The 22,062-nt window shown below is 38.9% G+C and overlaps 3 protein-coding genes across 3 annotated transcripts; 2 read left to right on the top strand and 1 right to left on the bottom strand.

Moving 5' to 3' along the window:
- Positions 1-3,869: 3,869 nt before the first annotated feature.
- On the top strand, positions 3,870-5,268 carry cart3 (cocaine- and amphetamine-regulated transcript 3). The gene is made up of 3 exons (XM_060859254.1): positions 3,870-4,083; positions 4,202-4,285; positions 5,017-5,268. Exons 1-3 carry the CDS (start codon positions 3,916-3,918, stop codon positions 5,122-5,124), a joined length of 360 nt encoding a protein of 119 aa, XP_060715237.1. The 5' UTR covers positions 3,870-3,915; the 3' UTR covers positions 5,125-5,268.
- A 2,012-nt stretch (positions 5,269-7,280) lies between these two features.
- On the bottom strand, positions 7,281-10,593 carry cdkn2aip (CDKN2A interacting protein). Its single transcript, XM_060859780.1, has 4 exons — positions 10,316-10,593; positions 9,621-9,867; positions 9,409-9,530; positions 7,281-9,037 (listed from the first exon to the last, which is right to left on the bottom strand). Exons 2-4 carry the CDS (start codon positions 9,863-9,865, stop codon positions 8,472-8,474), a joined length of 933 nt encoding a protein of 310 aa, XP_060715763.1. The 5' UTR covers positions 9,866-9,867; positions 10,316-10,593; the 3' UTR covers positions 7,281-8,471.
- On the top strand, positions 10,452-22,059 carry tubgcp4 (tubulin gamma complex component 4). Its single transcript, XM_060859779.1, has 18 exons — positions 10,452-10,616; positions 12,301-12,429; positions 12,740-12,862; positions 12,976-13,029; positions 13,124-13,180; positions 13,484-13,563; positions 13,771-13,972; positions 14,590-14,755; positions 14,837-14,961; positions 15,070-15,120; positions 15,393-15,498; positions 18,852-18,959; positions 19,658-19,802; positions 20,013-20,190; positions 20,280-20,414; positions 20,590-20,706; positions 21,657-21,796; positions 21,876-22,059. The coding sequence occupies exons 1-18, from the start codon at positions 10,539-10,541 to the stop codon at positions 21,886-21,888; spliced, it is 2,007 nt and encodes a 668-aa protein (XP_060715762.1). The 5' UTR covers positions 10,452-10,538; the 3' UTR covers positions 21,889-22,059.
- Positions 22,060-22,062: the final 3 nt, after the last annotated feature.

Below are 22,062 nucleotides of genomic sequence, written 5' to 3'. Positions count from 1 at the left end.
GTCCCAATGAGACTACAAATGGTTGAACTAATAACAGAATTTGTATCAGAGCTACAACACAAAATCAAATGTGACTTTATATTAACTTTTGCTGTTCTAGGAAAATAAGTCACCTCTATGCAATCGCCGGCAGGGTTTCAGTATAATGTAATCTCAGTTGGCAGTTGAAATAAAACCTCAGAGAGAATGTCAGTAAAGATGTTTGTACTGCACACTGACTGTCTGTAGTCTTTATACTAGATTATATGCCAAATTGTGGATAGAAATATAGCCTTCTTCATTTATGGTACACTGGTAAGTCAGTAAATGACAGCAAATGAGCTTCCAGGAAAATAACAAAATGGAAGACAGCAACATACACTGAGTGAGTAGGTAATATAGATGTAACTAGTAACCTGGCAACTCAGAGTAAATCAACAAGCCCCTGAACGAAATAATCCAATAAGCAGGATTACATAGGTCACAACAGGTATTTTCTGTGTGTTGTTTCCATCTGAAAAGAGACAAATATAATTACAAACCCACAAGAATCAATTCTAAGCCAAGCTTCTGTCAGTTCCTTTAATTGGACTTCCTTTGTTTGTGTGTGTGTGTGTGTGTGTGTGTGTGTGTGTGTGTGTGTGTGTGTGTGTGTGTGTGTGTGTGTGTGTGCACATGGCACTGTTGGCACATGGATCCAGAACATCTGAAAATCAAAATGAACAAACCCTGCACACGTGTTAAGGAGGATAAAGGGAAGAAAGAGGTCATTCTAGGAGATAATGAATTCTCAATCTTTCCCATGTAGGATCACTGCATCTCAGTTAAGAACCAGAAAGACAAACACAGATCTTCATTTACTGTCAATATATTAGTTGCAAATAAAGACAAACTCGCATGCTCATGCTAACAAGTTTCCCTGGGAATCCCTGGTGTTCAGAGCCGTGAAATTTAAACAGAAGATTTATTATGGAGCTTAAAACTCAAAGCTGTCTGTCATCTGTTATTGAAGAGATTTGGGTAAGAAATGGAAGTGAAATCCATCTGTGTTTCTCATCATCTTTAAAGTTCCTGAAACTGAATAGAATATTAATGCTGCATCCATAATTTTCTCTGTTTAAAATAATAATGAAGTAGCATTACTATAAAAATCAGTGGAGAAAATAAAAGTATCTGCTCTTTCTCTCACTGCTGTGACTCACCCTCAAAAGCCTGAATTATTCATTTAGTCCAAGTTCTTCTGAAGTGTTTCTGACTCATACATCATATCTAATCGCAGTTTGATGCTGCGACATTAGACAATACTCCTTGAACATGTATATATATATTCACTCACAGCCATCATATTAATCACTGTGAGGAAGCGAAGCAAGCACAATTCACAACATAAACATGCTTCAGCTGATGCCTGCAAAATCTGCAGACTAAATCCTCAAAAGTTACATGTAGTCGCTTTAAAGCATGAGCTGAATTTATAAATAGTCAAATGAGGAGGTAATGATTTAAGTATGGAATAAAACACCATGAGGAAAATAATTAACAAGTGTGGAGTCACCGTTATTCCAAAGTTCATAAATTTTCGATAACAGCATGTCCTGTAAAGTTTTATTCCTGAGTTCCCTGTAGTGGAAATTTTATGTGACAAGTTAATTCCTCAATTCATCATGAATCCTGTTAACTCATGTTATTCCTGTTATGACGATGAATTTCCTTCTGAGTCTGCTTTCTCTCAAGGTTTCTTCCTCATAACTTCTCAGGGAATATCTCCTCACTATCCTCTCAGATCTCCTCACTATCCTTTCAGATCTCCTCACTATCCTCTCAGATCTCCTCACTATCCTCTCAGATCTCCTCACTATCCTCTCAGATCTCCTCACTATCCTCTCAGATCTCTCACTATCCTTTCAGATCTCCTCACTATCCTTTCAGATCTCCTCACTATCCTCTCAGATCTCCTCACTATCCTTTCAGATCGCCTCACTATCCTTTCAGATCTCCTCACTATCCTCTCAGATCTCCTCACTATCCTTTCAGATCTCCTCACTATCCTTTCAGATCTCCTCACTATCCTCTCAGATCTCCTCACTATCCTCTCAGATCTCCTCACTATCCTTTCAGATCTCCTCACTATCCTTTCAGATCTCCTCACTATCCTCTCAGATCTCCTCACTATCCTTTCAGATCGCCTCACTATCCTTTCAGATCTCCTCACTATCCTCTCAGATCTCCTCACTATCCTTTCAGATCTCCTCACTATCCTTTCAGATCTCCTCACTATCCTCTCAGATCTCCTCACTATCCTCTCAGATCTCCTCACTATCCTTTCAGATCTCCTCACTATCCTTTCAGATCTCCTCACTATCCTCTCAGATCTCCTCACTATCCTTTCAGATCGCCTCACTATCCTTTCAGATCTCCTCACTATCCTCTCAGATCTCCTCACTATCCTCTCAGATCTCCTCACTATCCTTTCAGATCTCCTCACTATCCTCTCAGATCTCCTCACTATCCTTTCAGATCTCCTCACTATCCTCTCAGATCTCCTCACTATCCTTTCAGATCTCCTCACTATCCTCTCAGATCTCCTCACCATCACCTCTGGCTTGCTCATTAGGGCTCAATTAAAATCTTATTATATATAATTTTATATATTTCTGAAAAGCTGATTTGTGACAATGTCCACTGTAAAAAGCACTATACAAATAAAATTTTATTGAATTTAATAAATTAATGTTGTTTAATAAAAGCAAAACAAAAAAACCCACAGCTTTTAATACCAAAAATCATCAGAAAACCTACAGACTATTACAAATCACTGACACTGGAGACTCCTTCCATAAATAATAAAGCAACATCTACATACAAAATTTTATCATATCGACCGTTATACATTTTTCAGACATTTATTATTATGCGGCACATTTACAGCCAGAACTATTGTCAGAGTGACTTTTATAGAAAATCAATCAACTCCTTGGGGACCAATCTGTTTCAACAAATCCTTAATTTACCAATATATTTGTTTTTGTGTGCCTGAGCATCCTGTGATGTCACTCTGCGGTGTAAAATCTTTCAAATCTACTTCAGTGTAATCTGTGTGTGATTAATTTATTTTTAACCCTGAACATTTAGCAGGTAGTTAAGAAAAACTCAATGAATAAGGTAAACCAACCACAGTATATTAACACAGTGGCTGTAATGAGCTTACACAGTGCTCAGGAAGAAGTTGCTGTATGTGTAATGGCTCAGGAAATAATTGGAACTGGATGACTCATGAGCTAAAGTGAGTTTTGCAAACAGACTTGCTTGTCTTTAGCTAAAAAATGCTGCAAATGTATTCAGCGCTGATTAAAAAATTGTTTCTAACAGCAAAACAACATTATGTGTTTGGAATGAATAATAACAACGTTGTTATGATTTAGAGCAATGTTTTTAATTGAACTCAGATATGTCTAACAATCTGAAATAGGTGCTTTGTACAGAGTGGGCACAACATGACAGATCATAAAATAACATTTGATTGAGAAGATCATTAAATACAGCATACAGTTTATACGATATGAATCTATATGAAAGAAAAGATGTCTAAAAAATTGAATCAGGTCTTATTCCTAGCCAAATCTTTTAACACAGCATCCTTAATAGAGAATTTGTGATTCTTCTGATCATCTATTGTTTAATCAGAATCATAACAATATCATTTAAGTTTGCTTATTTTATTTATCTTTGTTATGAATGCAATCAATTGCAGCAGAGTAAATGTTTTACCACTGAGATGCTACAGCCCTCCCCAGCAACTTTGCAAAATGACTCACATCAGGCGTTTCCTTTACGCATGAACTCCACTGATGGTGAAAGGTGGAGCAAAAGGAACCACCGACAGAGCTAGATATAAACTGATGGCATCGTTGGGAAGCACATGAGAAGCTGAAGAGCATGGAGAGCTGCAGAGTCTGTGTGATGGTGTGCGCCGCGCTGCTCTCCTGCGCCTCTGGCAATGAAATTTACCATCTGGATGATGAGGAGACAGGACTGGATGTAGACACGAGAGCCTTGAGGAACTTCTACCCTAAAGAGCCTAATTTAACCAGCCAGAAAGAGCTCGTAAGCTCTGCTCCTGAATAATGCAGAAAAATACACTGGTGTCTCTTTTTTTTTGTTGTGTTTAGAAATGACCTGTTTCTGTATTGAATTTAATGAAATTATTGCATCGTGTCCACAGCTTGGGGCTCTGCATGATGTTTTGGAAAAGCTGCAGAACAAACGGATCTCACTTTGGGAAAAGAAGTTTAGCCGAGTTCCCACGGTGAGTTACACCATTAAAGGGTCTCAGATATAAACTAATATTCACATAGACACATGAATCATATGGCTTTGTTTAATGACTGGTTTAATTTTAAAGAATGATACAAATATGTATAAAATTGTTCGTGATATAACGCACTATAAAAGAAACAGTGTTGAATGTTTATCTGTAGTGTCGATGTCCAGCTGTAGATATTAATGAAATGATGGACATTTTGTTGTGTACGTACTTATTAATTATTATTATATCATTCTCAGTCTAGTGCTTTAGACCCTGGAACAGGGCAAATATTTAGTCTGTTCCAGTAAACTGTTGAGTAATCGTCCAAACAGGAACAGACAAGATGAAGAAATGAGAAATGTGGGGGTAAAAAAAATCTGCAAAAAATGTGTCAAAATGTCTGCAAACAGTCTACATTCAGTCTTTTAAACAGCATTTGGGTCAATTATTCATCTTGCTAGTTTTGTTTTAAATATCTTATAACCAGATTTTATACAGTGCATGCAAGATAAAAAGGTCAGCAGTGGATAATTATTTTTATTGAATTGTTGTATACAGTTTTGTACACATTGGGAATAAGTCACATCCCTTATGTTATAACATAAAGGTAGGTTGTATATAATAAGGCTGGATTTTTCATTCACAAAACAGAAGGGATGCAAAAATGTGCTCTCAGCAGCTACAGTATGATGTGATGCTGATGATGTCTGGTTTTCACTGTGTGATTACAGTGTGGGGTCGGACAGCAGTGCGCTGTACGGAAAGGCTCGCGTATCGGCAGGATGTGCGACTGTCCCCTCGGAGCGGCTTGTAACACCTACCTGCTCAAGTGCTTATAATCATTACGTCATATCTGCTCCAAAACGGATTCATGTATTTAAGTTTTACGTCTATTCGAGTTAAACTACGTGCTGCTTTTTATGTACATATGTACATTTTGTCTTTAGTTTTCTATTACACTATTTCTGTGGTTGTTGTTTTGAGAGAAAAAAAAACACCCAATGAAATATTTTATTTCATAATATAATAATAGAATAAAGTTATTCGAGTGGGGTCGAGTTGCAAATACTTGTGCAATATGTTTCTTCTTAATAGTTCAAATGTTACTTTGATATGATACTGATTCACAAAACACATCACATGAATTAAATAGAACTGGGTATAGATTTAGAGTTTAGAGCAGCAGCTGATTACAAAACACAAAGCATGAAAAGGGACATGAGCAGCGAATGAGACACACGGTCATAACACATCTGGGACAGTTTGATTGACGTGTCATGTCGAGAGCTGATCCCTTAGTCTTATGTAAGGAGAGACCTTTTTTTGTCCAGTCACCATAAATGATATGAGTTTCGATTTACTTCCACAATCATAAGTTTGCATCCCAGATGAGAGAACAGAAGAGAAAGGCACAGAAGTTTCAGTCTGTCCCCAGATAAATCAAGTGTCCCTCAGAGGCTAGCCATTTATGAAGGTCAGCACAAAACCAGCCTTCATCACGTACGTCTAAATTGCGCCAAGTGTCCATCAACACAGGCCACTGACTGTGCGCTTTCGCTTCATATTAGTTTCACTTGTGTTTATTAATATATAGCAGCGTCACGGTGGAATCCGTAGGGCATGAGTGTGCGCACGTCAGATAGATCTTAAGTTTGATTTTTAGTGCATAACAATCTTCTTAGCGGAGACCTAATGCTGTGTGTGTGTGTGTGTGTACAGGTGGTGGGGTTTTAATGATGTGTTAAAATTTCACAAAGGTTTGGAATCCCAGTGTGAGGACAAAACATGACGTGGCCAAGATCTCAAACTTGTTACTCTGCATTGAAAATGTCATACTGACCACTTAAGATGATGCCTTATAGAAGAAGATATGAGAAATTATGAGAATAAAAGGTGATGAAACAGGAAGCATTAATAAAGCAACAGAAACTGTAAATGTTTAGAGCATCATGTCATTAAAGAGCAGTGAGTCGTCATCACATTTGGCTATTAATGACGAAAAACTACATCACTACAATTACATTCGACCTGAAAAACACTCTAATAAAGACCTGTGTCTTTGATTGCTTCAATAAAATAAGTCACTAATATTTCTTAATTCACTCATATCTTATGCTTACTTAAAGTGAGTCAACTGCCTGAAATGTATGCAAAATAAAATCATGGATGTTCATCAAAAATAAAAGATTTCAAATATTCTAGAAAAATGTAAGATCACTTTTGAGTAATTTGGGTAATAAATAACTCCCAAATCGTTATTATACATTCATGTGAACTTATGAAGCTTTTAAGAAGATGAAGATTGATGATGAAGAAGAATGATGATGAAGATTGATGATGAAGAAGATGAATGATGATGGATGATGTAAGAAGTTGAATGATGATGGATGATGGATAATGAATGAAGGAGAAGAAGAAGGATGATGGATGAAGAAGTCCCTTAAACTTGTCTTGTTTCTGGAAAGATATATATTTTTTTCTTCCTTGCTCCTAGTAACTAACAAAGTCCTAAGTCCTAAACTATTTTCTATGTTAATAAAAGATTCTTTACACTGAAAACAAATTTTCTAAACAGAACCACAACTAGGTCTGATAAACACTGAACACTACATATACACACATGGACGAAATTGTTGGCACCCATACATTAAAGAAAGAAAAACCCACAATGAAACTAATGAAACTGGACAAAAATGGTGGTATCCTTAGAAACCGCTGTAAATAATTTGACCTTAGGGACACGTTAAAGTAAAGTGTGCGTCCTGAATTAGCATCTCAGGTGTCTTCAAACATGTAATCAGTCTGATTAGAAGGAAATCTATAGACAAACATGTTAAAGGTTTTTTTTTTTCTTTAATGGAAGGGTTCCAACAATTTTGTCCACATGCTTAGATGTGAAAGTTTGCACATCCTTAAGACAAGATGAAAAAACAAATCATTGTTCTTTTTTCTGATTGTGATATAAATATTTAGTACAAAGCGGTACACCAAGTGGTTACTTTCATACCCTTTATTATAGTGAATATCTTCTAAACAGCATTTGGGTTACTTGATTAATCTTTGTCCATTTATTTTGAAAATATCTGTTAAAGAGATTTCGTACACTGCCATCAGGAAAAGGTCCGAATTGGGACTCTGGGAAGTGAGTATTACTATTTAACAAACAAAAAAAAAAAAAAAAAAAAAAAAAAAAAAAAAAAAAAAAAAAAAAAAAAAAAAAACCTGAACTGAATGATACGATTTTTGGACGGATTTGTATGATTTCAGGCGTGCTGTTTTGAGTAAGTAATATTTAAACAGAATCGAAAAGACATTTCTGAGTAAAAACAATTTATGCATTAAAGAGTCACATTTCTTCAGTATCATTACCAAAAATCTCTCAGAGTATTTTTTTACTTGTAAATTTAAGTAAGAGAAACTAAACCAATGTAGAACACCACATTTTGTGAAACATAGGATAGTTACTCAATAACATCCAGAACTCATGGGCTTTGATTTCAGCATGTCATTTTGACTGTTTTATCTGCTGTCAAAACAGGGAAAAGTAAAATTTTTCAAAAATATTCAGTCAATGCTCCGGTAACAAAAAACCTGGAACTAGGAAATGATATTAATGTCAAGGTAAAAATTCAAAGGTACAGTACAAGTTGCACTAAAAAACCCAGATTCAGGCTTAATCCATTCAAACCTTAAACACTTCCATAAAGGACATGACAAACTCAATAGGTTTTATAGGAACATATTAGGACTTCAATGATTGGGATAAACCTTATAACTTTTTATAAATGATTGGATTACATATCATAAGCCACCGAAATGTGAAGGATTTTAGAATGTAAAGAGGTCAAGTGCAGTTTGCTTATTAATTCAACGTTAGCTTATATACAGCCGAAAACATAGTCAAGTTAGCATAAAATTTTAAATTACTACCAATAGACTGCTGCACAAAAGTGAGGCTCAGACTCTAAACAATCCTACACACTGATGCTTGCACTCTGAACTGTTGTGTCAAAAAATTCTGATCAGTTTTAAATGCACAGCAATAAAAACGTGTGTGTACTTTGATCACTACAACCCTGCACCTTCCGTCGTCAACATGACCTTATAACAGCAACTGAAATGCCAGTAACAAACAAAATGAGAAGTTGTTTTAGGGCACAAAGGGGCAAAGATTTGCTCAAATGACTTAAAAAGGATAGCTAAGAGCAGGAGGCAAAACTGAGCTTCTCGGCTGTTCGTCTAACAGGACCAAATCCTCTAGATCTCGACCACGGAACCTGCGACGGGAGGTCTTCACCGTCACCTTCCGCCCCTGAAAAATTTTAAGGGCCTCTTTCGAGGCCATGGCCCTCGCTGCACATTCATCACGACCGTATCCTGTACCCATGTAGACTGTGTGGCAACGCAGTTCACACACCTGGCCCTCTCTTTGGGTGCAGCCGGCAGGCAGGTCAGGAATGTCTTTGAGAGGCACAAATACACAACTAAGGCTGGCCTTGCATGACTCCACACAGGTGCGCAAGATCTCAAAGTGATCCAGGTTGGGTCCAAAGCCTCCTGCAGACACCAGTTTCCAGGCCACAGTTTTATAAAGACGATTAAAGAAGGGCTGATGTTCTGCAGGGGCATCGGGCAGGGGACCTGATTTGACAGCAGCAGCGTTCGGATAGACAGTATTGCGTTCTCCGCCTTTAATGTCAGAGTCGTTAGGAACTGTTTTGTTTTTCTTAACACAGCTCTCAGCATCCGTGGCTGCACATAAGTTGGAAATAGAAGTGAAAAGGACTCAATCAGTGACTGTTAATGTTGTTATTATATTAAGTTAAATTTAAAAGATCCTAAAGGTGTGTGAAGGTGTATTAAACTAAAGGTGAGTGAGTAAATGTTCATTTTTTGCTCAAAATAAAAATTCTAGACTATATTCATTTATTATTATATATTTATTTTATTTAGCTATATTATGTTACGCCAAACAATTTGTATTTAAAAAAAAAATCCAAATTCAGAATTAAAAAATTTAGCCAAAATGACTTCAGATAAAATTTCTGATTTCAGGTGAACTAATAACACTGCTCTCAAGTTGGAGATGATGACCTGTAAGATTATTTACTGAGGTCTCACACCTGAAACAGACGGTCTCTTTCCTTTTCCTACGATCTCATCTTTAGTCTTTTGAACAGGACTTTTGCTCACACCCATCCCTTCTGCCATCTCTTTCACCTTGTCCATCACAGGTTGGGGATAGCTACAATAAAAGCACACCATAGAAGTCAAAATTGACTTGTAGCTATGAAAAACAACGGTATGCAAGTAAACATTAAGACGGAGCACATACCGACAGCCTAAGAACGTTTGGTTGGCCCAAACCTTGGACAGAGAAAGAAGCCTGTCCAGACTGGGAGTTCTAACCCCTGGTTGGACGGTAGGAAAGGTCTCCATATTGCGCAGAACAAACTCTCGCCTGGCGTGCCAGTGCTTATTTGTCTCAGAAAGCTCTCTTAGGGATTCCACCCAGTGTGCCAGGTGAGGGTTTTGCTGAAGGAACTCAGACACGACATCATCTCCACTCCTCTCTGCCATCACTGGAATAGAACCAAACAATAAAAAAAAACATGAGCAGGGTTATTCATTCATTCATTCATTCATTTTTTTTCCAGACACATTTGTGTACGTCTGCAATAAAATACTGTCAGCAATATTTAGCTCTTTGGTGAATGTTTACATCAACACATCAAAGTCATTTAGCATTTAGGATGTTTTGTGTTACTTTATGTAACTAGAACACAGCAATCATTAAACTAACATTATAACACCTACCAGAAATCCAAACTCGATGCCCTTATGCATAAATATCATAATAATCACTCGATATATTCGATAATGAGTCACTTAACACGTTGATTATTGTGTGTTTTTAGCTTTAGCACGTTTCATTTGCATCATATTATGAATACAAAGAAAAAAAGCCCCTAAAACTAAACTATATTACTTAAAACACATATAAAAAAACACAATGCGTAAAACACCAACCTTTAAAAGGTTCCTTTCACCGTTTCTACATAACCAGGTAACATTAGCTAGCAGCAACATCAACAAAATATCAGGCTATGCAAAGCCACTTCCGTGGACGTCAATCCAATGCGCCTGCGTCACTACAACGCGACGTTGTTTATGCTAGAAGCTAATGGATGTTGTGTTGTTTAAGAAGCGCGTAGTGATGATCTGTCTGTTGGACTGAAGGCTGCCTGTAACGATGATCCACGAGTTGCTGCTTGCTTTAAGCGGATATCCTGGAACCGTAGTTACATGGAATAAACGAAATGGTTTACAGGTATTTATCCTATACTATATGGTCTGTAAAAAGTTACCCCACACACCCCTCACACACACTCTTCACCCCACACACCCCTCACACACACTCTTCACCCCACACACCCCTCACACACACGACCAGAATGTGTAACAGTTTCTTCCCACAAGCCATCAGACTTCTCAATAACTGAACTGAACTGTACTGAGCACAACACACACACACACACACACACACACACACACACACACACACACACACACACACCATCTGTATGGACTGCACAGACCTACACCAAATACACACACTTCCAATATACATCCATCAACTTGTTTACATGCTGTTTTGCACACTTTTATACACACACTGTCTTTGCACACACTGTCTAATCATTTCCGATGTTTTGCACATACTGTACAATATTTCCGTCGTTTTGCACATACTGTACAATATTTCCGTCGTTTTGCACATACTGTACAATATTTCCGTCGTTTTGCACATACTGTACAATATTTCCGTCGTTTTGCACATACTGTACAATATTTCCGTCGTTTGCTGTTTTTTAATCCTAACATTATCTCAGTTCACTCTAATATTTCTTCACGCGATTGTCTGAACATACAGTATTTACACTGTTTCTGATTGTTGTCTTTTGTGTGTTGTCTTTTGTGTATTGTCTTGTAACTTTTAGTTTGCACTGTCTTTTGTCCTGCACTGTCTTGTTTATCTTGTCCTTCACTGTTTGCACCAGGTTGCACAGACACACTTTATGTATCTAGGACTACTTACTAAGTCCTTATCTCTGTCTTTGTTTTATATAGCACCACGATCCTGGAGAAACGCTGTCTCATTTAACTGTGTACTGCAACGGCTATATATGGTTGAAATGACAGTAAAAGCTTCTTGACTTGTAATTAGCACATTAACAAGTTGTAAACAATGTAAACATTTGCATAATAATGCTTTGTTTATAACAGTCGACATGCATGGTGATGGAAATGGATGTTTTATCTGAAACCTCAGTTGTTTCCAGTATAAGTGTTGAGCTACAAATCAGAAGGTTGAGGGTTCGAATCCCAGCAGCTCCACAAAGCTGACACTGTCGGGGGCCCCTGAACAAGGCCCTTAACCCTCAATTGCTCAGCTGTCTAAAAAAATAATATAATGTAAGTCGCTCTGGATATAAGGGCGTCTGTTAAGATAAGAGATATAAGATAAGATATATCTTTATTCGTCCCACAATGGGGAAATTTCTCTTACAGCAGCAAAATATATAAAAAGAATAGGGATATAATATAATATATAGTATATACAACACAAAATGTATAAAAAGAATAGGGATATAATATAATATATAGTATATACAACACAAAATGTATAAAAAGAGTAGTGGTTACACTGAAAGACATATTGCACATAGGTAATATTGCACATTTTTCAAAATTTCTGTTATTGCACGTGTTAAAAATACTTTGTTATTGTTTATTATTGCAGTTAAACAGTAATAACAGTGTTTATGGTGACTGGTTCACTGGGAGCAGCTTTGATTGTACAGTCTAATAGCAGCAGGTAGAAAAGACCGTCTATATCTCTCCTTCAGACACTTAGGATGTAACAGTCTGTTACTGAAGGAGCTTGTAAATGATGTATATGCTCTATATTTCTAATTTGGAGTCATTTGGAATTGAATCCCTGCATGTTTCAGGTATCCCAGGATCTGCCCTTTCTCCATCCCAGTGAAACCAGTGTCCTGACCCGGCTGTGTAAGATGGGAACAGACTATGTGCGGTTCACAGAGTTCATTGAGCAACACACGGGCCATGTTCACCAACAAGTAAATCTTATTAACGCATTATTACACCTGGGGTTGTACAGAACATATTATATTTGTATATTTTCAGTTCAGTACTAATTTCAGAGAACCGATTTTTAAACCTATATGGATACCTATAGCCACTGTACCAGCTCTGTACAATCTTCTTGTTAAATTATGCATAGCATGAAATGCATGTTACACGGGTTAACAGTATATAAGTATGTTTAGATTGGATTAATTCATATACACCAATACTGATTTGAACGTTTCTACATCTGAGAATTATATGAAGCCTTTTCCTAGTCTCTGATTTCTAATTTGTCTCCAGGAGCACCACCCGAGCCAGCAGAGCCAAAGTGGGTTACATGGAATATACCTGAGGGCTTTCTGCACTGGCTTACACTCCATGTTGCAGCCTTACAGACAAGCAATACTAGATCTTGAACAAGAGGTGTGACATGACATGATATGGCAGGAAATTATTTCATACCGTTCAAATGTCACTCGTCTTTCATATAAGTATAACATCTAAGACTGAAATCAGTCTTTTAAATCTTTTTGCAGTTTCTTGGTGATCCACATCTCTCCATTTCTCATGTCAACTACAAGCTGGAACAGGTAGTTAACATAACATTTGAGCACTTTAAGTTAAACTAAATAACAAACTTGTTCACACATTCTGTATGCTGATTCGGTCTTTTCTGCTAATCAGTTTCAGTTGCTGTTCCCTTCTGTAATGGTCGTGGTGGAGACCATCAAATCTCAAAAGGTTAGTTGTTTTTTACACATTGATATAAATCAGGATAGTTCAAGCTTTTCCTCAAAAGGCTGGAGTAGGTGCAAGTTTTCGTTCCACTCAAACATGTGATTTCACCTGATTAAGCAGCTAATCTTGGTTTTCGATAGATTCAGGTGTGGTTGGAATGAAAAACCAGAACCTACAGCGTCCTTTTCGGATAAGATTGGACACTCCTGACAAAGTTAAATAATCAAGGGTCTGTCAATGAAAAATATTAGTGTTAAATATAAATTGAATAAATTAATTGCTTAATAAATAAATTGCTTGCATTAGATCCATGGCTGTCAGATTCTGGAGACTGTTTACAAGCACAGCTGTGGAGGGCTACCACCTGTACGGATGGCCTTAGAAAAGTGAGTGTCTTACAAAAAAAACAAAACTCTGCCTTCAGTCAGACGTGGGACACTGTAGTAACATTTATGTACTTCTGAAGCACTTGGCTTTGTGTGGATGTTGTCAAAATAATAAAACACGAACATTATAAATTTGTGTGAATTATCTTTAGTTGATTCCAGTTTAACTCAACATGTTTTCTTCTGACAAACATTTGGCTTGAGCAGGATTCTTGCAGTGTGCCATGGAGTGATGTATAAGCAGCTAGCTGCATGGATGCTGCATGGTCTGCTTTTGGACCAGAGTGAAGAGTTCTTTGTGAGGCAGGGCCCCAGTGCGGGAGGAGCTGCAGCAGCACAGGAGGAGGAAGAGGAAGACCTTGGCATTGGAGGTCTGAGTGGGAAGCAACTTAGAGAACTGCAGGACTTGGTGAGAAATTGCTCTTCTTCACTTCAAATGAAATAGGACCGCATATTTGTGCCTCCAGGAAGATATGATGCACATTTATACACGTGATTAACAATCAAATGTAGGAAAATGAACACAACATAAAAAGATATAGTGCGAGTCATTATTGTGCACACCACAGATTTATGGAGGCAGTGTTCCTTTTTATTAGATCTGAGCAACACAGAGGCCACAATCAGGATGCTTCATGGAGTTTAAAAGCCTAGAATCTGCTTTATCCAAGAGCTCATAACATCATCGCCTTCAGTCTGAGTGAAAATGTAGCAAGCTTGTTCATGTGTGGGAAAATGATTCCATTAGATTAAATATGTACATTCTTGTGTCTCAGAATTACCTGGTTGTATCATTGTCTTTTTCTAACTTTTCTAACCTGTTAAAATCCCTGCCTGAGGTGAACTATTTCATTTCGAAAGGTCAGTGAATGTAAACGCACTCCAGGCTCTGCACTGACCACAACATCTGAATCTTTTTTTCCTAATGAATCTGAACTTTTTCACTGAAGATATTTTTTTGTGTGTTTTGGTTTGTGATACAACTAAATTCTGATTCTGAGCTTTTCTGACCATTTTCCTCTGTAGAGACTGATCGAGGAGGAGAACATGCTCGCTCCGTCCCTGCAGCAGTTCTCCCTGAGGGTCGAGATGCTTCCTTCCTACATTCCTGTCCGAGTAGCTGAAAAAATCCTCTTTGTTGGGGAATCGGTCCAAATGTTTGAGAACCACAACCAGAGTCCCTCCAGAGCTGGTGAGACTACATTAGATGCATGGTTTTGTGTTTGCTTCTGTAAATGATGATCCTTGACCTGTTGTATTCTGTCTAATTCAGGGTCCATACTGAAACACCAAGAGGACACATTTGCTACAGAGCTGCACAGACTCAAACAGCAGCCACTTTTCAGCCTGGTGGACTTTGAGAATGTAATAGATGGAATTCGAAGCACGGTTGCTGAGGTTGGTTATAAAGTACACGATTTTTTTTCTTTCTTTTCTTTTTTTTTAACACTCTTGATACCACATAGTAACTTACTCTTTAATAATCTTCTGTTTTTCATCTTATAGCATCTTTGGACTTTGATGGTGGAAGAATCTGATCTTTTGGGTCAACTCAAGGTAAACAGGTCAACATGATACAAACAGTGATGTTAAGCAGCGAGGATGATGATGATGATACAGATAAAGTATTTATATAATGATAAATTTAGCTTGAATATTGTTTAATGCAAAAATATGCATGTTTTATTGGGTTATTAATAAGCAGGTTATTAATAGTTTATTGTATATATTTACATTTCATGTATATTGTCACCAACTTTGTGTCGTTTATTTTTTTATCATATTTACCTTGAATTGCTGCACACAATTGTTTCTTTTTTCCCCCATAGATCATAAAGGATTTTTATTTGCTGGGTCGTGGTGAACTCTATCAGGTCTTCATTGACCTCGCCCAGCACATGCTGAAGACCCCACCGTCAGCTGTGACAGAGCACGGTGTGTGTGTCTCTGTGTGTGTCTCTGTGTGTGTCTCTGTGTCTGAGTGTGTCTCTGTGTCTGAGTATGTCTCTGTGTCTCTGTGTCTGAGTGTGTCTCTGTGTCTGAGTGTGTCTCTGTGTCTGAGTGTGTCTCTGTGTCTGAGTGTGTCTCTGTGTCTGAGTGTGTCTCTGTGTCTGAGTGTGTCTCTGTGTCTGAGTGTGTCTCTGTGTCTGAGTGTGTCTCTGTGTCTGAGTGTGTGTGTGTCTCTGTGTCTGAGTGTGTGTGTGTCTCTGTGTCTGAGTGTGTGTGTGTCTCTGTGTCTGAGTGTGTGTGTGTCTCTGTGTCTGAGTGTGTGTGTGTGTCTGAGTGTGTGTGTGTGTGTCTGTGTGTGTGTGTGTGTGTCTGAGTGTGTGTGTGTCTCTGTGTCTGAGTGTGTCTCTGTGTCTGAGTGTGTCTCTGTGTCTGAGTGTGTCTCTGTGTCTGAGTGTGTCTCTGTGTCTGAGTGTGTGTGTGTCTCTGTGTCTGAGTGTGTGTGTGTCTCTGTGTCTGAGTGTGTGTGTGTCTCTGTGTCTGAGTGTGTGTGTGTCTCTGTGTCTGTGTGTGTGTGTCTCTGTGTCTGAGTGTGTGTGTGTGTCTGAGTGTGTGTGTGTGTCTGAGTGTGTGTGTGTGTGTGTGTCTGTGTGTGTGTGTGTGTCTGAGTGTGTGTGTGTCTCTGTGTCTGAGTGTGTGTGTGTCTCTGTGTCTGAGTGTGTGTGTGTGTCTGAGTGTGTGTGTGTGTCTGAGTGTGTGTGTGTGTGTGTCTGTGTGTGTGTGTGTGTGTGTCTGAGTGTGTGTGTGTGTGTCTGAGTGTGTGTGTGTGTCTGAGTGTGTGTGTGTGTCTGAGTGTGTGTGTGTGTGTCTGAGTGTGTGTGTGTGTGTCTGAGTGTGTGTGTGTCTGAGTGTGTGTGTCTGAGTGTGTGTGTCTGAGTGTGTGTGTCTGAGTGTGTGTGTCTGAGTGTGTGTGTCTGAGTGTGTGTGTGTCTGAGTGTGTGTGTGTCTGAGTGTGTGTGTGTCTGAGTGTGTGTGTGTCTGAGTGTGTGTGTGTCTGAGTGTGTCTCTGTGTGTCTGAGTGTGTCTCTGTGTGTCTGAGTGTGTCTCTGTGTGTCTGAGTGTGTGTCTGAGTGTGTCTCTGTGTGTCTGAGTGTGTCTCTGTGAGTGTGTGTCTCTGTGAGTGTGTGTCTCTGTGAGTGTGTGTCTCTGTGTGTGTGTGTCTCTGTGTGTGTGTCTCTGTGTGTGTGTCTCTGTGTGTGTGTGTCTGTGTGTGTGTGTCTGTGTGTGTGTGTGTCTGTGTCACTGTGTGTCTGTGTCACTGTGTGTCTCTGTGTGTGTCTGTCTGTGTGTGTCTGTGTGTCTGTGTCTGTCTGTGTGTGTCTCTGTGTGTGTCTGTCTGTGTCTGTCTGTGTGTGTCTGTGTGTGTTTGTGTCTGTTTGTGTCTGTCTGTGTGTCTGTGTGTGTTTGTGTCTGTTTGTGTCTGTGTCTGTGTGTGTCTCTGTGTGTGTCTGTGTGTGTGTCTGTGTGTGTGTCTGTGTGTGTGTCTGTGTGTGTGTGTCTGTGTGTGTGTGTGTGTCTGTGTGTATGTGTGTGTGTCTGTGTGTGTGTGTGTGTGTGTGTGTGTGTGTGTCTGTGTGTGTGTGTGTCTCTGTGTGTGTGTCTCTGTGTGTGTGTCTCTGTGTGTGTGTCTCTGTGTGTGTGTCTGTGTCACTGTGTGTCTGTGTCACTGTGTGTCTGTGTCACTGTGTGTCACTGTGTGTCTGTGTGTGTCTGTCTGTGTGTGTCTGTCTGTGTGTGTCTGTGTGTGTCTGTCTGTGTGTGTCTGTGTGTGTCTGTGTGTGTCTGTGTGTGTCTGTGTGTGTCTGTGTGTGTTTGTGTCTGTTTGTGTGTGTGTCTGTGTGTGTCTGTGTCAAGTCAAGTTTATTTATAAAGCACTTTTTTTTTTAAACAACAAGTGTTTGTCAAAGTGCTGTACATACAGAAAGTACACATGGTTTATTAATACAAACACACAAATAAAAGAAAAAATACTTAAGACACAATAAAACAATAAAAGAAAGCAAGCAGCTCTCACATGGCATCGTATGCCAGACTGTAAAAATAAGTTCTTAGGGCAGATTTAAAGACCTCAAGTGTTTGAGCCTGTCTAATATAGAGAGGCAAACTGTTCCAAAGGCTCGGTCCCCCCTGCTCTTCAGTTTCACTCTTAGAACAGCTAAGAGCAAATGGTCAGCAGACCTTAGAGCGCTTGACGGAGCGTACAGATTAATCAAATCTGATAAGTAACTTGGCGCTGACCCATTAAGAGATTTAAAAACAAGCACCAATATTTTAAAATGAATCCTATAATGGACAGGAAGCCAGTGAAGAGACGAGAGAATGGGAGAGATATGTTCCCGCTTTCGTGTGTCCGTCAATAGGCGAGCTGCCGCATTCTGGACCATTTGCAGTCTGGAGAGGGAGGCCTGATTAATACCTAAATAAAGGCTGTTACAGTAATCAAGGCGACTCACTGAAAGTCCTTAAGAGCACAGGAAAGGTTTCACCTTGGTGAGTTGTCTCAATTGGAAGAAACATGATTTAACTACTAAATTAATCTGTTTATCCAATTTAAAATCACAATCCATAACAACACCTAAATTTTTTACAAAGGGCTTCACATAAGGATTCAGCTGACCGAGGTTTAGGTCTACTGACTCACAGGTTCCCCCTGGTGTAAACAACACCACTTCTGTTTTCTTTTCATTAAAATTAAGGAAATTTAGTGCCATTCAAAGCACTGCAGTAGGGGCACTAGAGAGCAGGTATCTTTGTGTGTGTGTGTGTGTGTCTGTGTGTGTGTGTGTGTGTGTGTGTGTCTGTGTGTGTGTGTGTGTGTGTGTGTGTCTGTGTGTGTGTGTCTGTGTGTGTGTGTCTGTGTGTGTGTCTGTGTGTGTGTCTGTGTGTGTGTCTGTGTGTGTGTCTGTCTGAGTGTCTGTCTGAGTGTCTGTCTGAGTGTCTGTCTGAGTGTCTGTCTGAGTGTCTGTCTGAGTGTCTGTCTGAGTGTCTGTCTGAGTGTGTCTGTGTGTGTGTGTCTGTGTGTGTGTGTCTGTGTGTGTGTGTCTGTGTGTGTGTCTGTGTGTGTGTCTGTGTGTGTGCGTCTGTCTGAGTGTGTGTCTGAGTGTGTGTCTGAGTGTGTGTCTGAGTGTGTGTCTGAGTGTGTGTCTGAGTGTGTGTGTGTGTGTGTGTGTCAGCACCTCAGCTAAACCTGCTCCCAACATGTGATTTAAAAATAAACTCTCATTGTAATAATGCCATTTAATTATGGTTGTGATCTATTTGTCACTCCAACACATTTCCAGATGTGAACGTGGCCTTTCAGCAAGCCGCTCACAAAGTTCTGCTTGATGATGACAACCTGTTGCCCCTCTTGCATCTCACTATTGACTATCAAGGGAAAGACACCAAAGGTACTCACCACAGTGGGATGATTTTATTTTGCGTATTCATTATGTGCAACGGCTGCTGGCTTAGAAGTAGCTCCTTTAAATAATTAATCTCTTGCAAGGATCTGTCTTAATCACAGATGTAGATGTTTATTTAAAGGCATGTAGCACCACATAGTGGTGGCAGTCAGATATGAATTCTTAGAGCTAGAGACTTTTTTTTAATCATTAAAGAGAAGTGCTTATCTTATTAAGAATTGTCATCAAGTATAAATGGAAGCTTTAGTATTTTTTAATTGCTGGTAGAAGATATAGGTGAACATTTTGGAGTAACCCAGCAGCCCCCTGCATGGTATTTAATTAATAATATAAAAATAAAAGGAAGTGAAGTCATTGTTAGGCTACCAGATGTATACCAGAGTACAATGTGATGTCTAATATAGATTTATTATTATTATTAATTATTATTAGTAGTAATTATTATTATTAAATATTATTATTGCTGTTTATTATTATTATTATTATTATTAGGGAAGTTAACCTAACAAACTTGTTTGCTTGCTGATTTACATTATTCTCTCTGTTATGTACTACAACATTTGACATTTATTTAATAGCTGAACTCTTTGAGGACCCACATGCTTCTTGTCTATAGAGAAACCACAAAGATGATCAGTATAAAGTGCATTCCTTGTAACAGATGTTACGTCCGTTTTTAACAGAGGCGTCCGGGACTCGAGAAGGCACCACACCTCCTCAGGACTCTTCTCCTCGAGAGGCTCCTTCCACAGGCTGGGCTGCACTGGGACTGGCCTACAAAGTCCAGTGGCCTCTGCACATTCTCTTCACTCCTGCTGTACTGGAAAAGTAAATCATGCAGAAATGTGTACATGGCATTATTCTATCATGTCCAGAGCATTTGACAGTTTGGTGAATTTGCTCACACAGTAGCTCTGATTGAACTGAATTCAGACTGAATCTGGCAGGAAGTGTAGCCATGAAGATAGATGTTTCTGAGGTTGTTGATTTGAATTTAATTTTATCTGTACAATTGATTGTGTTTCTTCTGCTCTTTAGGTACAATGTAGTGTTTCGATACCTGCTCAGCGTGCGCCGCGTGCAGTCAGAGCTGCAGCACTGCTGGGCCCTGCAGATGCAGCGCAAACACTTAAAGTCTAACAAGACTGACGCAGTCAAATGGAGGCTGCGCAACCACATGGCTTTCCTTGTTGATAACCTGCAGTATTATTTACAGGTACAGTGCTGCCCAAGTAAAATGATTTTTATATGTCGTAACTGGTTTTTAACACCGACCATCATTTCTGCTATTCATTTCCCACTCAGGTGGATGTCTTGGAGTCTCAGTTTTCACAGCTTTTGCAGCAGATCAACTCAACACGAGACTTTGAAAGCATTCGCCTGGCTCATGATCATTTTCTTAGTAATCTCCTTGCCCAGTCCTTCATCCTCCTCAAGCCGGTAAGTCTGATAAGCCTCTCATTTATTATTGCCCTCAAAAATGTCCAGCTTATTATTTAATTACTACAGTGAAAACTGATCACGAGTGTGAGAAATATCAGTCTCAACCTGACGCCGCTTTAGCGAGCTTAACCCCATTCGTATGCATTCTAAAACCCAAAACTGACTTTTCTAGGTGTTTCATTGTTTGAATGAGATTCTGGATCTCTGTCACAATTTCTGCTTGCTGGTGAGTCAGAACCTGGGGCCTCTGGATGAGAGAGGAGCAGCTCAGCTGGACATTATGGTGAAGGTCAGTACACCAGTGGTCAATGGAAAACCTCAGCCAAAAGTGTTAGTAAATATAACTACATTTCATTTAAAGTTAGTAAAAAAAAAACCTACTACACTGTTTGCAACTTGTGATTTAACAGAATTGTGGAAGTGTTATCAGAACGGAACGATTTATTGTTCACATCATTGTGTCCGAGTACAAAATAAAAGCGTAAGAGCTTGACTTTTAGCCGTTTAGATCGCAGCAGCTCCTGCGCATTGCTGAGCAGTTCATTCTGCAAGACTATGAACAGCTGGTGTGTCTGGATGCAAGACTGTCAGGGCTACTCACATATCGTGTATTATAGAATATTTTTATCTTGTAACTAAAAATACATATGTACTCACCGTCACTTCATTAGGAACACTGGTCACACGCAGTTATGCAATCAGATAATCACGTGGCAGCAGCACAGTACATAAAAATCATATAGATACCAGTCAAGAGCTTCAGTTAATTTTTTACACCAGAATGAAGTGTGTTTCATCTGATGAAATACCTGTATACATGAACAGGCCTTCTCACTGTAGATTTAATACCACGTTAAAATGTATCGTTCTAAATAAAAAACTAAATAGCGTTGCCTTAAAGACGAGTCCAGCATGCCTAATTTCCAGCTTGCCTAATTTCTTTTATATGATAGTCATTTGCAACTGTACAAGCTCTTTGCTTGATTTTTCTTTAGATGTATGACTGAGAAAATACAGATCTCTACAAATCACTTATCCACAAATCTTTTTGTTCCTAATTACAGATCATGTGTATATAAATAATAGCTGAGCAAAGTATGTAATCCTTGAGACAGTGAGAGATGCTTAATGGCGGATTAGAGATTGGTGTTTAAATAGAAGCATGTTTGTGAGAGCTTGTGTGTGTGTGTGTGTGTGTGTCTGAATTTTGTAACATTAAACACTCTTCTGCTCGAATAGGGTTTTAGCCGCCAGTCGTTCCTGCTCTTCAAAATCCTCTCCAGTGTGCGTAACCACCAAATCAATTCCGACCTGGCTCAGCTACTGCTGCGTCTGGACTATAACAAATACTACACTCAGTCAGGAGGCATGCTGGGAAGGTATGTATGGTAAAGCTTGAATAATGTCACACTGCTAATTATAGCAATATTATAACTTGTATTTCTTTTCCTCTGGCAGTTTTGGGCTCTAAAACAGAGGCCGAAGATCCATTTTCTCACTGTGCACCGTGTAAATATATCCTGAAGTCATCTCATCAGTTGTAATAGGAATTTACATTTGTATTAACGCACATATGGTGATATTTATGTTGGCTTGTTGTCTGCGTGTATCACATTTTTTTAATTAAAGTTATACTTGTATACCT

Source organism: Tachysurus vachellii, chromosome 23 (genome assembly GCF_030014155.1).
Source record: "Tachysurus vachellii isolate PV-2020 chromosome 23, HZAU_Pvac_v1, whole genome shotgun sequence".
Classification (NCBI taxonomy): domain Eukaryota; kingdom Metazoa; phylum Chordata; class Actinopteri; order Siluriformes; family Bagridae; genus Tachysurus; species Tachysurus vachellii.
Note: the sequence above shows the minus strand (reverse complement) of the source record. Positions and strands in the feature narration are given on the sequence as shown.

Coding starts and splice junctions, on each gene's coding strand:
- cdkn2aip (XM_060859780.1), bottom strand. CDS start 9,865: ATGGCAGAGAGGAGTGGAGATGATGTCGTGTCTGAGTTCCTTCAGCAA. Junction 9,531..9,620: donor CAAACGTTCTTAGGCTGTCG/GTATGTGCTCCG, acceptor CTTTTATTGTAG/CTATCCCCAACCTGTGATGG. Junction 9,038..9,408: donor AAAGAGACCGTCTGTTTCAG/GTGTGAGACCTC, acceptor ACTTATGTGCAG/CCACGGATGCTGAGAGCTGT.
- tubgcp4 (XM_060859779.1), top strand. CDS start 10,539: ATGATCCACGAGTTGCTGCTTGCTTTAAGCGGATATCCTGGAACCGTA. Junction 13,030..13,123: donor TCAACTACAAGCTGGAACAG/GTAGTTAACATA, acceptor TCTGCTAATCAG/TTTCAGTTGCTGTTCCCTTC. Junction 13,564..13,770: donor GTACGGATGGCCTTAGAAAA/GTGAGTGTCTTA, acceptor TGGCTTGAGCAG/GATTCTTGCAGTGTGCCATG.
- cart3 (XM_060859254.1), top strand. CDS start 3,916: ATGGAGAGCTGCAGAGTCTGTGTGATGGTGTGCGCCGCGCTGCTCTCC. Junction 4,084..4,201: donor TAACCAGCCAGAAAGAGCTC/GTAAGCTCTGCT, acceptor TCGTGTCCACAG/CTTGGGGCTCTGCATGATGT. Junction 4,286..5,016: donor AGTTTAGCCGAGTTCCCACG/GTGAGTTACACC, acceptor GTGTGATTACAG/TGTGGGGTCGGACAGCAGTG.